The following is a 16136-nucleotide window of genomic DNA, read 5'->3' on the forward strand; positions in this document are numbered from 1 at the left end:
GGAACGCATTACTTCCAGGTTTCGCCGCTCACGAATGTGCAGACGGTCAAAATGACGTCACGCACATGCGCAGAAGCGGCGAATCATGACCCATGCACACGCAGATGCAGGTTGCGTTCGCTTCAGGGTGCGAACGGGGATCCGGAACAGATCCCGTTCATACCCAGAGGTACCACTGTATTTGTTTTGCTGTTATGCTTTATTGTACTGTTTACATCATACAATATTCAATAAGATAAAAGGTAAAAGGTAAAGGGACCCCTGATGATTGGGTCCAGTCGTGACCGACTCTGGGGTTGCGGCACTCATCTCGCTTTATTGGCCGAGGGAGCCAGCGTACAGCTTCTGGGTCATGTGGCCAGCAGGACTAAGCCGCTTCTGGCGAACCAGAGCAGCGCATGGAAACGCCGTTTACCTTCCCATCAGAGTGGTACCTATTTATCTACTTGCACTTTGATGTGCTTTCGAACTGCTAGGTTGGCAGGAGCTGGGACCGAACAACGGGAGCTCACCCCGTCACGGGGATTCGAACCGTCGACCTTCTGATTGCAAGTCTTAGGCTCTGTGGTTTAACCCACAGCGCCACCCGTGTCATAAGCAGATTTTGTCTTCCAATACAGTACATCGGGCACGCCACTTTTCCCATCTCATCAGAGGTCATGCCAGAGTGCCAAAGATCTGGCACAGTCCTTTGAGGGGGGCCCGCAATCTTGGGTGCAACTGAGTGCCTCTGCAGTACATCACGTTTAACTCCCCTTCTTCCCCTTTTCTCTTTTAATTTGGCCATTTGTCTACCTGTCCTGCAAAAAAAAATTTAATCTCTCGGATAAGCCCCTAGCAGGGTCTGACAGACCCACCTGGCATAAAGCATATGGATGAACTTGAGAGATTTATGTTGGCTACATGCCAAGTACTAAGTGGTCCTTTGCCTTACAAAAATGTATAAACATCAGGCTGCTGAACAATAATCTGAATACTAGGTGTGATTTATGTAAACCTGACAGTATATAAGTCTGAAGAACACCTCTGTCAGGTAGAACCTCAGAGCAGGCTAGATTTGGAAAGTGATGTGTGCTGGCCAAGCTCCAGCTTCAAGAGGCAGAAATGACTGGCAGAATCCGAGGCCAGGGAGAAGAGTCGGTGGAAGAAGATTGGAAGAAATTTAAAGATTATCTACAGAAATATTGTAAAATTAAGGAATGTTGGAAAGATGTTGGAATGAAGTTACATGGCTTTAGCAGAAATGTTATAAAGAATTAAGTATAATGAATTGTAATTGGATTAAAGGGAAAAAATAATGTTAGAATTTGTTAAGTTAAATGATAGGACAGAAATTTGAGGAAGATGGAAAGGATTTACTGAAACAATTCATTGAAGTGGAATACAAAAAAAAGGGAGGTGTGAGGAGGTCGCTGAAACAAGTAAAAGAAAGTTAATAACATTGAAAGTATTGGTTGTGTTACTTTTTTCCTTTTTTGTTTTTGTTTTACTTTTGTTATGTATATGGAATATTTTTGTCTTTGTATTGTATTGTATGGTTTTGTTATGTTTAATTCTTTTTTTTCTCTCTGTAATTTTCAAAACTTTAATATTATTTTTTTTTTAAAAAAAGCTCTAGCTTCAAGAGTCCATTGCTCTCAGGGCTCCCAGCAACCAAAGGAAAGGCAGCAAGAAAATAAAGCTTTTTTCCCCAGCTATTAACAATATGTTCAGCTTTCACCTAATCTGCGTGATCACTGTGTTCTGAATCCAGAAATAACCTCTGCTCAGAAAAATATGGAGGGCCAAAGGTTCCGAACACCTGTTCCGGGGGTGCATCTTGGAAAAATATTAACCGCTTATAACTGTAGAAAGAGAATAATCCCCTCTCCTTTTGCTCATGCTCAATTTAAACTATCATTTCTTATTTCAGCTACCTCCAGAGATCACTTGGACACTCTTTAAACTACAAACCTACCCATTCAAGAGGTCCCCTAGGTTGGACAACACTGAGGTGGACAGATTCTTGCATCCTTTCAAGGTCAATAAAAATAAAGCTCTGCCATAGATACTTGGATCTAGTGACTCCAGCCGCTGAGTCATGTTACTGAATTTGTAGACTCTAGAGAATGGAGTTAGCACAGCGTTATTTAGGGAGGGGAGGAAGTTGTCAGGGCTACCACACACTTTTTAGACACAGATGCCCATGCAACTCTTAGCATTACATTTGGACATCGCTTCAAAGCTCAAGTATCATGTGGAAATTAACAGCTGAGGAAGCTTCAGGGAAATTGAATAAGCCAACATGTGAATGCAGCTGTCATGAGTACACTGAGCAACTTAATTCAAGAGTGGGGAACCAGTGGCCTCCCAGGTGTCCCTAGAATGCACCTCCCATCATCTCCAACTATTGATCATGCTGGTTGGGGCTGATGGGCACTGTAGACCAATGGCTTCTTGGAGGGCACATCCCATTGGCTACTATTACATACTCCCCTTTCCATTACAGAAGAAGAGTGCAAGTCACAGTCCATTTCACCCATTTTTATTTTATTTTACACAGCTTTTCCAGAAAGCTCTGAGATTGGAGTAGAATTGGAGTGGCTTTTTCTCTTGCAGGCAATGAGATATCCCAGAATCCCCAATGTCAAAGCTAGGAAGACAGTTGCTATGGACAGTCCTGCCATTGTCAACAGAGACATCTCATGGGTACCTGAGAAAGAGAAGTGGAGATTGAATATGGGCCCTTCTGCATTTAGAGCATGTGCACTACCATAAAGGTAAAGGTAAAGGGACCCCTGACCATTAGGTCCAGTCGTGGCCGGCTCTGGGGTTGCAGCGCTCATCTCACTTTATTGGCCGAGGGAGCTGGCGTACAGCTGTAATGTGGCCAGCATGACTAAGCCGCTTCTAGCGAACCAGAGCAGCACATGGAAACGCTGTTTACCTTCCCACCAGAGTGGTACCTATTTATCTACTTGCACTTTGATGTGCTTTTGAATTGCTAGGTTGGCAGGAGCAGAGACCAAGCAACAAACCCCCATCGCGGGGATTCGAACCACTGACCTTCTGATCAGCAAGCCCTAGGCTCTGTGGTTTAACCCACAGCGCCACCCACGTCCCTTTACAATCACCTACCATGGGCAAAAAAGATTGCAGGGGGTTGAATTAGATGACCCTAACTCTATGATTCTAGCTCTCTAAGTGTCAAGCAGAGGTCTTTTTTTAGCCCTACCTAGAGACGCAAGAGTTTGAACAGCAGACTTTCTACATGCAAAAAATGCCACCCAAGAGTGCAGCCTTACCTTCTTCCATTGCCCCTATGGTTCTTTGGTTTTCAGGAAAATGCCCCAAACTCTTTGGGACACCCAGGACAACAGGTCCTATCACCACGTCAGCTTCTGCTCTTCCCACCGAAGAGTCACCTGCAAAAGCATAGAAGCCTAGAAACTTATTTTGATCAGGTTTGAGTTAAGCTCCTTTTAACACATTTCCTCCTATAGGACAATTATAGCCAATCTAGACACTGACGATGCAGAGGGGTTGGTGGCAGCAGGTGGTGGGGGGTACGACTGGATGAGCTCTAATGGGATCATGTCCCAGGAGGAGGGTATTTATTGGCTGAACATTAGGAGAAACATCTTGGATGGCAAGAGCAGTTGACTGGAACCAGTTGCCTTTTCGTCCTCTGAAAAATTGGAGCCAATAGGAAGCTTTTTTTTTTTTTTTTTAAATAATATTTATTAAAGTTTTCCAATTAATTACAAATTAATAAAACATCCAATTTCAAATCTTTTTCCAATTACATCCTTTCAGGACTTCCCCTTCCCTCCCCCCCTTGTATTCCAAATCTCTCAAATAATCTCAACAAGTTCTTCTCCTCAATTCAAACTTGTTATCCTTAACCCAAAAATTTTTTTTTTAAAAAAAAACAACATTATTTTCCATTCCCCTAAAATCGGTTTATTCCCACCACGAGTTCCCCACTTTAGAATACCATGTAGATGTATATAGCCTAAATAAAACATAGTTTACGCCTTTAAGGATTCCACATTTCCCACCCCCCCTTTTCCCGGTTGCGTTCCCAATGTTCCTCAATGTCCGATATTTCCACGTCTCTCTAAATCATAGTCCTTTGCCAGTCCTCTTTAGTTTCGAATGTCCAATCATGGAAGGATTCTGTCTTAAAGAGAGGCCCATTTTTTCCATCCAGATTTTTATATCCAGGAGTGAAAAACTCCAAATTATAATCCTTAAGCTTGTCAAATCTGGATGTCCCAAATGTCCCCACTTTTGACTTGGTCCAATTCTTGTTATTTTGTTGTTCTTATTGATCACACTCCTCTTTCTATTTCTTTCTGTCCCTGTTTTCCTGCACAAATGTCCTAATTCCAAAAGTTAGTTCCTTTACAGAGGCTTGTTATTCAGAAACAAAACATTACGTCAAGTTCCTTTCATTCCACAACAGATGATTCCATTGTCTTCTTCGGTGTAGTGACCTCTGTAGTCATAATAATGTTCCATTTCTGCAGTTTCCCAGGAGATAAACAGTTCAGTTCCAATTTCCAGCTAAAACTTGTAATATCCCTCGGCTCCTCTAGGTGGATTGCAAAAACTGAGTTCTCTTCCAGATCGCATCCATTAGCCCTAGTAACTTTGTAATCCTTATTTAAGACAATTTGTATCCAATTTATAACAAATATAACCAGCAAAGTCCTTGTAACATAGTCTCTATCTTATTTTCCGCTTTGACAGCTCTTTGACAGCTGTCAAAACTTGCCTTTCTCCTCTCCAAGCTCCGTCATCGATCGCTCCCGGGGTTCCAGGGGGGGTTGTTTTTAAGTCCGAATTCTACTTTCCTCCTCCAGCTCAATCTCATATTCTTCACTCGTGAGGTTAAAAACTTGCCAAAATGATGTTACTCCGATCTTAGTTATCAGATCCTTTGCTTTGACCCTTCTACAATGGAGGGGGTGGCTGACTTCCTTTTTTGCGCCTCCCCCGCTCGCTCCGAAATTTTTAAAATTTTTGTCCCTCTTTTTAATCCAAGTTCCAATTACTTACAGGTTGTTCTTTTAGGTCCGAATTTTCAATGGAAGAAGCCAGCGCTCTCCGCCGAATGGCATGCGGCTTCGCACGGCAGGGATAGCAGAGGACTCAAAACACCACGCTTCTCCCCGGCACCCGATCCGTAGCCTTTAAAAAGGCTCCTTCACGAGTCGGGAGGGCGCTAACGGTGTCAGCCGAGTCTCCATGTCCACGGCCCCCGTGGCCGTGGTTTTTAAGGGTCCCCGCATCGCCGGTGCGGTAGGACCCAGCCCCTGCCGTGCAGGCTCCCTCCGGAGCTCGGAGGGAGTCCGCCATTCGGCGATGGCGCCGACCCGGAAGTCGTCCAATAGGAAGCTTTTTTGACCCATGCCTAATTGCTATGCAGGAAGCAAGGCCTCATGACCTGGAGTCACCACCCCTGTTCCATAAGTCACTCTGGACACAGAATTTACCATGCACAATAACAGGAGCATCTCTCTGGAAGCGTCCTCTCGTCTCTCTCCACCAGGGATCCATCCTTCCAGACCGGCCTCCAGGTAGCATACAGTTCCTCCTCTCACAGCAGCTGCAGATGTCTGCAGCACCTTCAATGGGAGTCCAGCTGCAGCAAAAGGGGGGTACAGGAATCACTCCTCCCATGCTGCTCTCAGCTTCTCAGACAGCCCCACCATCCACAGTTCTCAACTGCTTCCCTCACCTGTTCCTTGCTTTGTTGAAAGAGCAAGCCTTGTTCAGAGGACCAAGAGGCTGATCAGCTGCTGTGACTTTCAAGTGGCAAGTAATGTACACCTGGAGAAAGTAAGGGGGGAGAAAGTGAGGGGGGAACCCCAAAGAAAGACCATTGGACTTTCCAGCATTGCAGCCTATTGAGCAACTCAATGCTCTCCAAATGCCATTGGGCTCCAAGTCCCATCAGCTCCAGCCAGCATGACCAATGGCCAGGGATAATGAGAGTTCTAGTCCATCCACATCTGGAGAACCACAGATTCCCCCACACTCATGCTCAAACAGCTCTGTCACAGTGGCTTCACCAAGTCACCAAGTTTATTTATATACAGTATTGAATTTATAGACCACCCTATTCCCAGAGGTCTCAGGGTAGTTGACAGAACAAAATCAAAATATAAAACCACAAAATATATAATCAGAATAAAAACAACAGCCTAATAAAAGGCTAAAAACACAGCACGTAGCTATATCTGGAATCCATAGTGTACAACGCAGCCTCTCTAGCCATCAAAGAACAGGAGGCACAAGGAAGTTAGCCAGTAGTTTGCCCTTGGGAAGCACTGTGCAAGGGGCTTTTGCAGGCATTGACAGTCAGCTGACCGGCATTACCTGCAAAGCCCCTTTCATCCATGCCCTGCTTTTCCTGTAGGTAGGGATGGAGGAGAAATTCAATTCTATACACATTCAAAGGCAAATCTTCCAAATTTGCACGTCCCTAAATAATATGAGAACTGAAATGCAGCTATCCTTCAAAATCTGCACCGATTTGAATGTTTGCAATGCAGTTCTCCTAGAAACATAGAACTGTAGAGCTGGAAGGAACCACGAGGGTCATCTAGTCCAACCCCCTGCAATGCAGGAATCTTTTGCCCAATGTGGGGCTCAAACCCACAACCCTGAGTTTAAAAGTCTCATACTCTACCAACTGAGCTATCCCAGCTGACAATTACAAAATTGCACACATTAAGGAAAGTGGATTTTAAAAAACCAAGATATTAATGAAAACAACATACAAAAAAGGGGGTGTCCTTGCAAGAATGTATACATTAGTCAAAACTGCATATAAAATGTATTTATTACAATAAATTCACACTAAAATGCTGGTGAACTTTCATGGGGATTTTTTTTAAAAAAATGCCAATTGCTGCAAAATGTGCCAGATCAAGAAGCTTGCTGTGTTCAGTAATGTCTCACCAAGCCTTCATTATCTCCTGCAAACTGGAAGGCATCAACTGTGAACTGGAGAGAATCTTGCCTGCGTCTTGGGGACACAAAAGCTGAACTGGAGTCATCTGATCTCCCATCAATCAGGCATCTAAGACAAAACATATGGTTAGCAACATTGCCCCAGTAGTTGACAGCCAAATAAATGCAACCCAGAGATCCTGGCAAGAAAGACAAACTTACCCATTGAAGTCAATTATAGCATAACTGGGAGAAGAGTCTCTGTCTGGGCTCAGCGTGGCCACACAGTTGTCAATGAAGAGCTTCAGAACCACGTGATTCCCAGTATTGACATCAGCCTGGATGTGCATGGCATCTCCCAGCTGATACCTGTTAATGGTTCTCTCTGCACTCCAGTCATCTAGAATGGAAGCCTTATCTTAATACAGGGATGGGATAATCCAAGTGCCCTATGCAAGCACCTGAAACACCTGGAATCTCACATCCCTCAGAGATTGGGGTAGCCTACTGTACAAAAGTTAAGATTTATGTTCATTACTCCACACTTTTGCCTCTAGCCTCACCCATCTCTGACATACAGCCCTTGAAGGCAATGCATCCCTTGGACTAAAAAAAGGTTCCCCATCCCGACTTATGAAGCAGACAGTATTTTCCCCAAGGCTGCCACCTACCGTTCATCAGACGCAACGAGAAGGCCAACCTTGCTTCTGCCGAAATGGTAGAGCTAAAAGGAATCCACGTTGGCCTGATAGATTTGCTGCTCACATTGTCTTTCCTGAAAGGGACAGTCTTCACTGATCAACCAGTTCTCCAAGGAACAGTCATTGGGAAGGCGCAATCAGAGAACAAAGAGCCACTCACCTTGGATAGTGACATTCAATAGGAACTTCAGCTGGGCTGGTCCTGATGATTTGAGAGTTACTTCCAGGATTAGGACTATAGTAGAGGCTTATGCTATAGACAAGAGAGTCTGGAGTCATCTGGAAGGAGAAGAGTAGTGGCAAATATAGATTCACAACAGGCTTTATCAACCTGGTGCTCTCCGGACGTTATGGACTCCAATTCCCATCATCTGCTCTAGTTGGGGCTGATGGGAGTTGGGAGTCCACCACATCTGGAGGGCACCAGGGTAGTGAAGGCTGCTCAAACTATTGTTGGTTCATATAAACACATCATATTCCTAAAAATAAATGCCATCTTAAAAATACGGACTTGACCCTTGGATCTCTCCCAACTCTGCAAATCTATTATCATTCCATTGCTAGTTTCAATATATATTCCCTATTAAGTGTAGGGAGGTGCAATCACACCAGAGGGATGTCCTCTCCATCGTCTGTTATAATGTGGGAGGATAGTGAGGGACCATGCAGAGGTGGCCTTGTGCAGGGCTTAGCACATGGACACAAAGAACCTAGGACCACCCACATCCCTTTTCTCACTGTTACCTGCCCCATTAAAAAACAACACATTACCAAGCATTTTACAGTTCCAGGGTTTGTTAAAGCATTTATATTTCTGCAAATATTTAAAAAGGTAAAGGATCCCTGACAGTTAAGTCTAGTCGTGAACGACTCTGGGGTTGCGGCGCTCATCTCACTTTACTGGCTGAGGGAGCCGGCGTTTGTCCTCAGACAGCTTCTGGGTCATGTGGCAAACCAGAGCAGCGCATGGAAACGCCGTTTACCTTCCCGCCAGAGTGGTACCTATTTATCTACTTGCATTTTGACATGCTTTCGAACTGCTAGGTGGGCAGGAGCTGGGACTGAGCAACAGGAGCTCACCCCATCGCAGGGATTCGAACCACCAACCTTTCGATCGGCAAGCCCAAGGCTCAGTGGTTTAGACTACAGTGCCACCCGTGTCCAATATTAGGGTTCCCCCAAAGCCATCAATACCTCCCTCTCATGCACGGGCAGTATCTTTTTAACCACACAAACAAACAGTAGCCACAGCTGGAACATCAGAAATATGAGGAGTCTTTCCACCCCCATTTTACTTCTTTACTCATTCAGCTTTTCTTGTTACTTTACAACAACTAAAAGAAGCTCAAGGAACTCAAGAAGCACGTGCATTTCATAAGTCTGCCTTACCTGTAAGATGCTGCCACACTCATGGAGCCCAGCTTCAAAGACCACCAAATTCTCTGCATTGTCAAGGGAGGTATATGGGCAACCAAGAGAGCCCAGGATCAGGTCCGAAGCTTGGATGAGCCTCCCCATCCCAAACAGATCCCTGTTCACAGTTACAACCACCTGAGCCTCCATGCAATGCACAGTCACAGGAGTCAGGAGGGATAAAGCCCTCAGCTGGGGAACGTCCACCCAAGCCCAGGGTGAAGACTGAGACAAGACTGAGCCACGAGGCTGTCCCACCGGAGGGACAGTCCTGGAAGGAGATCTCCAAACTAGATCATCCCCAGACAACTCCCAAGGGCCTGCGATGTCCACCACACTAATTACTACACACAACAACAGCACACCGCTAACAGAAGCTAACAGTCCCATTCTGACTGCAAAATTAACCCACCACCCACTGTGCCCCAAAGAGGGCCAGGGCAGGAGAAGAAGGCTTTAAATGCTGCAGAACCAGCCCTTTCACAGCTGCCTTACGTTCCAAGCAGCCTTGCCTCCCCTGCCAGCTGTAGAGAAGGAATAAGAGCAATGAGCCTCAGCTGGAGACAATGCAGCTTGACTCGCTGGGACTTTATCCTGTCTTTTTTAAAAAAAAAAAAATCCTTATTGAAAGTGCAAAAAGCATATAATTATATGGGCACTAAACATGGTGAGATGTAAATAAAAGAGAGAGAAAGAGAGAGAGAAACAGAACCCATGTAGAAGGGTAAATAAAGGGGGGAGGGGGAACCCAAAACTCTGTATTTTACAAGGTTGTTACAGTGGTACCTCGGGTTAAGAACTTAATTCATTCTGGAGGTCTGCTCTTAACCTGAAACTGTTCTTAACCTGAAGCACCACTTTAGCTAATGGGGCCTCCTGCTGCTGCTGCCGCACCACCGGAGCACGATTTCTGTTCTCATCCTGAAGCAAAGTTCTTAACCCGAGGTAATATTTCTGGGTTAGTGGAGTCTGTAACCTGAAGCGTATGTAACCCAAGGTACCACTGTATTGTATTTCACCAGATCTTAACCTATTACAGTATTTGTAAGAATGGATTCCACATATCAGTGAATTTGTCCACGGCAAGTATGCGTTTATATGTAAGTTGTTCATATTTTGCAAGTTTGTATATAAGTCTTCAATCCAATTGTAGAAGGTACTTTATCCTGAAAACACTTAGCCCATGGGTAGGCAAACTAAGGCCCAGGGGCCGGATCCGGCCCAATCGCCTTCTCAATCTGGCTTGCAGACAGACTGGGAATCAGCGTGTTTTTACATGAGTAGAATGTGCCCTTTTATTTAAAATGCATCTTTGGCTTATTTGAGGGGCATAGGAATTTGTTCATTTATTTATTTTTCAAAATATCGTCTGCCCTCCCACAAGGTCTGAGGGACAGTGGACCGTCCCCCTGCTGAAAAAGTTTGCTGACCCCTGACTTAGCCCAAGGGCGCTTCCGGATGCTTTTACTCTCAACTGCCATATATTAGTACATAGCTCTGAATAGACTCTCTAAGGACTCTGATCACACAGGCACAGAGCAGGTGGAGTTCAGGGGGTTGGACTAGCTGACCCTTGGAGCCCCTTCCAACTCTACAATTTATGATACAATGATTCAGACTGCATAGTTGAACTATATTGTGTATTTCACACCCAATAATAATCTGCCTGTGTTCTCCATGTTGCTGCAAGGAATAACCCATGAACAAGAGCTTTTGATTTAGTAAGTAAAACTTTTAAAACTTACTCAACAGTGTGTGGCCTGTGCTTTGCTAGAGGGGTAGAGAGCAGGGGCAAGACCTATAAAGCAGACTAAACAGGATCTGCAAAAGTGTTTAACAACTTGTATTCCACACTATGCTGCTGGTTAACTCTATAATAGTGTTTTTAACTTTGCTGGGAGCGCTCTCCCCCCAAAGAGTGTGCAGTGCCCCGTGTTTTGAATCTAGATGCTTAGCTGATTCTTTTGTTAATTGCCCACACACGGCTCGGATCTATTTTCCACTCCCACAGTTTGAACTTTCATTATGCAGTCCACTGTGCTTGTATTGACTTTTATTGGACTGCGACTGCCATAAATTGCTGATCATTCAACTGTTTTCACAACCAAGCAAATCATTGCTGGAAGCAGAGTCAACGTGGTGCTTTAGAGAAGTACATTTTATCTTACTACTAAGGTTTATATTAGAAACCCTTTTATATTAGAAATCCTTTCATCAACAAAATGCATGGATTTACTATAATTTTAATAATAATAATAATAATAATAATAATTTCATTATTTATCCTGTCCATCTGGCTGGGTTTCCCCAGCCACCCTGGGTGGCTTACAGCACATAAAAAAATGGTAAAACATTCGATATTAAAAATTTCCTGATACAGGGTTGCCTTCAGATATCTTCTAAAAGTCAGATAGTTGTTTATTTCCTTGACATCTGATGGGAGGACATTCCACAGGCTGGGCGCCACTACCAAGAAGGCCCTCTGCTCCCATTATAATGCCCCACTACCACCAACACACTTACATGCCCCTTAAAGGGAAACCATGTACAGTACAGAACATCATTTATGTTACCACCCATCTGACAAGATCACATCAGAGGATGCATAGATGGCATGGCAGCACACAGCCTGAGGTGACCCCTCCCACGTAAGATGATCCCACCAGATTTGGCCAATAACCCAACTACTCCAACTTCCTGTTCTCACAGTGGCTGAGCAGATACCTGTGGAAACTGATATTCAGGGGCATAGCACTTCTGACAGTGGAGATAAGACATAGCCTGGTCTTCCACGAATTTTCCTTTTTTATGATTTTCAGTTTTATACATTTCAATAATTTTACAATCATTTTAACATTTCACAACTCGACTTCCTCCCCCCCTTTTTTGCAGTTCCTTAAATTTATTTTTAATATTTTCTGCATATCCAAATTAACTTAATTTGCTAATTTATTTACAATAATCCTGCCAATGTTCTTATCTGTTAACAGTTTGTAAATATTCCATAAACCATTTTCATTCTTTTATTAGAAGTTTATCTTGATTTCTTATTTTCCCAGTAAGTTTTGCCATTTCTGCGTATCCCCTAAGTTTTTGTATCAATTCTTCTTTTGCTGGGACTTCTCCTTCTTTCCATTTCAGGGCGAGTAACATTCTTGCCGCTGTAGTCGCATACATGAATAGATTTCTATACAGTTTGGGTAGTTCTGTCCCTATAATTACCAAAAGGAATTCCATGAATTTGCTTAATCCTCCTTTAAAGATGACCACCACCACAATTTGGAATATGCAGAAAATACAAAAGACAAATTTAAGGAATCGCAGAAAGGTGGAAAAGGAAGTCGAGTTTTGAAATGTTAAAATGAATATAAAAAATTTAAATGTATAAAACTGAAAATCATAAAATAATTGGGGGGGGGGTTGACCACCACTACCTTCTGTGGGGGACGCGGGTGGCGCTGTGGGTTAAACCACAGAGCCTAGGGCTTGCCGATCAGAAGGTTGGCGGTTCAAATCCCTGCGACGGAGTGAGCTCCCGTTGCTCGGTCCCTGCTCCTGCCCACCTAGCAGTTCGAAAGCACGTCAAAGTGCAAGTAGATAAATAGGTACCGCTCCAGTGGGAAGGTAAACAGCGTTTCCGTGCGCTGCTCTGGTTTGCCAGAAGCGGCTTAGTCATGCTGGTCACATGACCCAGCAGCTGTATGCCGGCTCCCTCGGCCAGTAAAGCGAGATGAGAGCCGCAACCCCAGAGTCGGCCACGACTGGACCTAATGGTCAGGGGTCCCTTTACCTTTACCTTCTGTGGGAGCACATTCCACAGTTAAACTAGAACTGAAGAACTTCCTTCTGTTGTGACTCCTCCAACATGCAGCTTCACTGGATGTCTAAAAATGCTAGTGTTGTGAGGGAAGAAAACTTTTCCCTCTCCACTTTCTCCATGCCATGTATAGTTTTATGGAAATCTATCATGTCAGAAGGGGTGTGGTGGCCTTAGACTAGCAGCGGTTCTCAACCTGTTGGTCTACAGATGTTGTTGGACTACAACTCCCATCATCCCTGAGCTCTGGCTTTGCTAGCTAGGGGTGATGGGAGTTGTAGTTCAACATCATCCGGGGACCCTCAGGTTGAGAAAGGCTGCCTTAGAGGCAAAGAAGCAAACTTGTGAATGGTGATGCCATGGACTGGCTAGACGCAGATGAATGGTGAGAGGTACCAGCTGGGAAACTCCAAAGGGTGGAAGGCTCAGAGCCCATCCAGGGAGTGGTGGTGGGACGATGAGTGGTCATAGGAAGAAGACTGGGAAGAGGTGGTGTTGGAAGCTGAGAAGGTAACAGGGCTTAGTGAGCTGAGGGAATCTGTAGCAGAGAGAAGTCTAGAATCTGCGGCAGAAGTTGAAGTAGGAGAGGAGAGAGGGCAAGAGACTGAGATGAGTCAGGCTGGTGAAGAAAAACAAGCTCCCCCCCTCACTTGTCTCTCAGAACCAGAAGAGGCATGAAAAGGGCAGAGAAGAGATGGGTGACATGCAGGCGCAATCTCCAATTGCTTGGGTGGGGCGGACCTGGACAGGAGGGGGCTTAGGCATCTGTAGGAAGCAGGAACCTTCAGCCTCAGAAACTGCTTCATTGGGGCACTGGGGTCTAAACCAATGAGCCTCTTGGGCTTGCCGATCAGAAAGTTGGTGGTTCGAATCCCTGTGACAGGGTGAACTCCCGTTGCTCTTTCCTAGCTCCTGCCAACCTAGCAGTTCAAAAGCACGCCAGTGCAAGTAGATAAAGAGGGGCCGCTGTGGCGGGAAGGTAAATGGCGTTTCCGCACACTCTGGTTTCCATCACGGTGTCCCGTTGCGCCAGAAGCGGTTAAGCCATGCTGGCCACATGACCCAGAAAGCTGCCTGTGGACAAATGCCAGCTCCCTTGGCCTGAAGCGAGATGAGCGCCACAACCCTATACAGTGGAACCTCGGGTTGCGAACATAATTTGTGCAGGAGGCACATTCGCAACCCTCAGCATTCGCAACCCACAGCACCATGTCTGTGCACACACGGGTCACGATTTGGTGCTCTGTGCATGCGCTACCACCGAAACCCGGAAGTAACCCATTCTGGTACTTCTAGGTTCGGCGCAGTGCGCAACCCAAAATCGCATAACCTGAAGCATCTGTAACCCGAGGTGCCACTGTAGTTGCCTTTCACTGGACTTAACCGTCCAGGGGTCCTTTACCTTTTTTTTACCTTTCATCAGGGCAAGAGCTACTGGAGAGGAGTTGCTGTGCGCATTAGGCCTGACACTCCTATATCGATCGTGTTTTAGATAATAAAGGGTTAACTCCAACTCGCAAGCTGTGATTTATTGCTGGCTGATGCAAGTGAAAACTAGAGCAGGGTTGGGAAACCTGTGGCCTCCAGTTGGTACAGTCTCCCAATTCAGTCTCAGCAAGGACAGCCAATGATCAGTGTGGCGTTTGCCTCCTAGGTGGGTCATAAGGAAAGGGTTAAATGAGTGTGAAGTGATTGGCCAGTGGCAACCCAAGGGGAGGAGTTAGAGTCAGAGTTAGAGTTGGAGTTGTGTGGAAGTCAGTTGAGAGTTGGGAGTTGGAGAAGGAAGAGGGAGAATAAGTCTGTGGGTTGGTCGAGTTGTGTTGTGAGAGAGTGAGAGAAACTGATAGGAGTCAGATAGACAGTTGGGTTAATCAGTTAGCAGTTATTAGAAAAGGTATAAGCCAGTATAGAAACTAAGATTAAGAAACTGACAAGAAAAATTAACTGAAACCATAAACTTGTTAATGCTTATAAAATAAACTTGATTATTTGTTAATGTTAACAAGCTGTCTGGACTCTGTGTGTACCCGAGAGAAACGGGTTGGTGGCAGTGAAGAAAGCAATCACAGTGCTGGCACAGGGATCAATAGACCATCAAACGTCCGGGGACCCTGTGTGATCGCCACAGTCAGGGATCCCGGGAGTTACACATTATGTGTTCTCTTGTTTTATTCTCATTTATAAAGGCTTTCAGAACAATCTTAAGTAACCTGCTTATTTTTGCTATTTCCTAAAGAAATAGCAAAAATAGTCAGCATGGTGCCTTCTCATGGAGCTTCTACCAATGGGGGGGGGGGAATATTATGAACATATGAAGCTGCTTTAACCCGACACCACTGCTGCATCTATTTCAGCAGTGTTTCGTATCCACACTAGCAGCAACACGCCAGCATTTTGAGCAGGATTCTCCCCCAACATACCCCACAAAGACTTTTCCAAGACAGGCTTCAAAAAAAAAAGCTGTTACAGTTTATTCAGAACTATATTTTAATACATAACATCATTCTTTGGAAATAATGGCAATGAGCCCGAGGGGAGAGGGGAGGAAGTATATTGTGTTTACTAACCAGGTTCAACTTAATTACTTTAAAAGAAAGGCACTTCTGCCAAGTGATTTGGAGGGGAAAACCATTTGCCAGGGATAAAAGCCAAAATGAGGTACTGCGTTTCCTCAGGAGGGACCTTTTAAACCAGAGGCAGGGAACCTGTGGCCCTCCAGATATGGATAGACTACATCTCCCATCATCCCCAACCATTGGCAATGCTGGCTCAGGCTGATGGGAGTTGAAGTCCAACCCCACTCCCAGTTTAAACGAGACATTCAAAAAATACAGACATAAGACACCTCCATTAGCAAACGTGTGAAGCCAGGGATAGATGTCTTCCTCAGATTCCTGCAGTAGCAAAACTGAAGCTAAAGATCTCACCTGGAAATTAGTGCACCTACAAATAAAATCTTTTGGATCCCAAGATGGGCTGCTGAAATGCATGTTATAACAAGTTGACTCTTTGGGATCACTGGCAGTCTGTATCAGTTTCACCCTTGTGACATCCTAGCTAGAAAATTGAACTAAAAGCGCCTCTCAAATTCCTCATGCTATAGAAACCACCTGGGTTCTGCACAAATTTGGAGGAATAGCAGCAAAGAGGCACATGCTCTCAAAAGAGAGGTGTGTTCAGAGCTTCCAAGTCTGCAGGTTGTTCAAGAGAGACTGTTACCATCAGATATACCCAGGGCTCTATCTGCCCCCACCCCAAATCTG

General features: G+C 44.9%; 1 protein-coding gene across 1 annotated transcript; it reads right to left on the reverse strand.

Moving 5' to 3' along the window:
* Nucleotides 1-2528: 2528 nt before the first annotated feature.
* On the reverse strand, nt 2529-9557 carry LOC309328757 (zona pellucida sperm-binding protein 3-like). Its single transcript, XM_081839095.1, has 9 exons — nt 9033-9557; nt 7804-7922; nt 7614-7717; nt 7165-7342; nt 6952-7072; nt 5726-5817; nt 5481-5629; nt 3285-3404; nt 2529-2692 (listed from the first exon to the last, which is right to left on the reverse strand). Exons 1-9 carry the CDS (start codon nt 9444-9446, stop codon nt 2535-2537), a joined length of 1455 nt encoding a protein of 484 aa, XP_081695221.1. The 5' UTR covers nt 9447-9557; the 3' UTR covers nt 2529-2534.
* Between the last annotated feature and the right edge of the window lie 6579 nt (nt 9558-16136).

Source organism: Podarcis erhardii (assembly GCF_964252035.2).
Source record: "Podarcis erhardii genome assembly, chromosome: 14".
Taxonomy (NCBI): Eukaryota; Metazoa; Chordata; class Lepidosauria; order Squamata; family Lacertidae; genus Podarcis; species Podarcis erhardii.

Excerpts from the sequence above, each read along its gene's own strand:
- LOC309328757 (XM_081839095.1), bottom strand. The coding sequence starts at position 9,446 with ATGGGACTGTTAGCTTCTGTTAGCGGTGTGCTGTTGTTGTGTGTAGTA. Across the intron at positions 7,343-7,613 it reads CTCGTTGCGTCTGATGAACG|ATGACTGGAGTGCAGAGAGA; the intron begins GTAGGTGGCAGC and ends CTTCCATTCTAG. Across the intron at positions 7,073-7,164 it reads GCTATAATTGACTTCAATGG|ATGCCTGATTGATGGGAGAT; the intron begins GTAAGTTTGTCT and ends GTTTTGTCTTAG.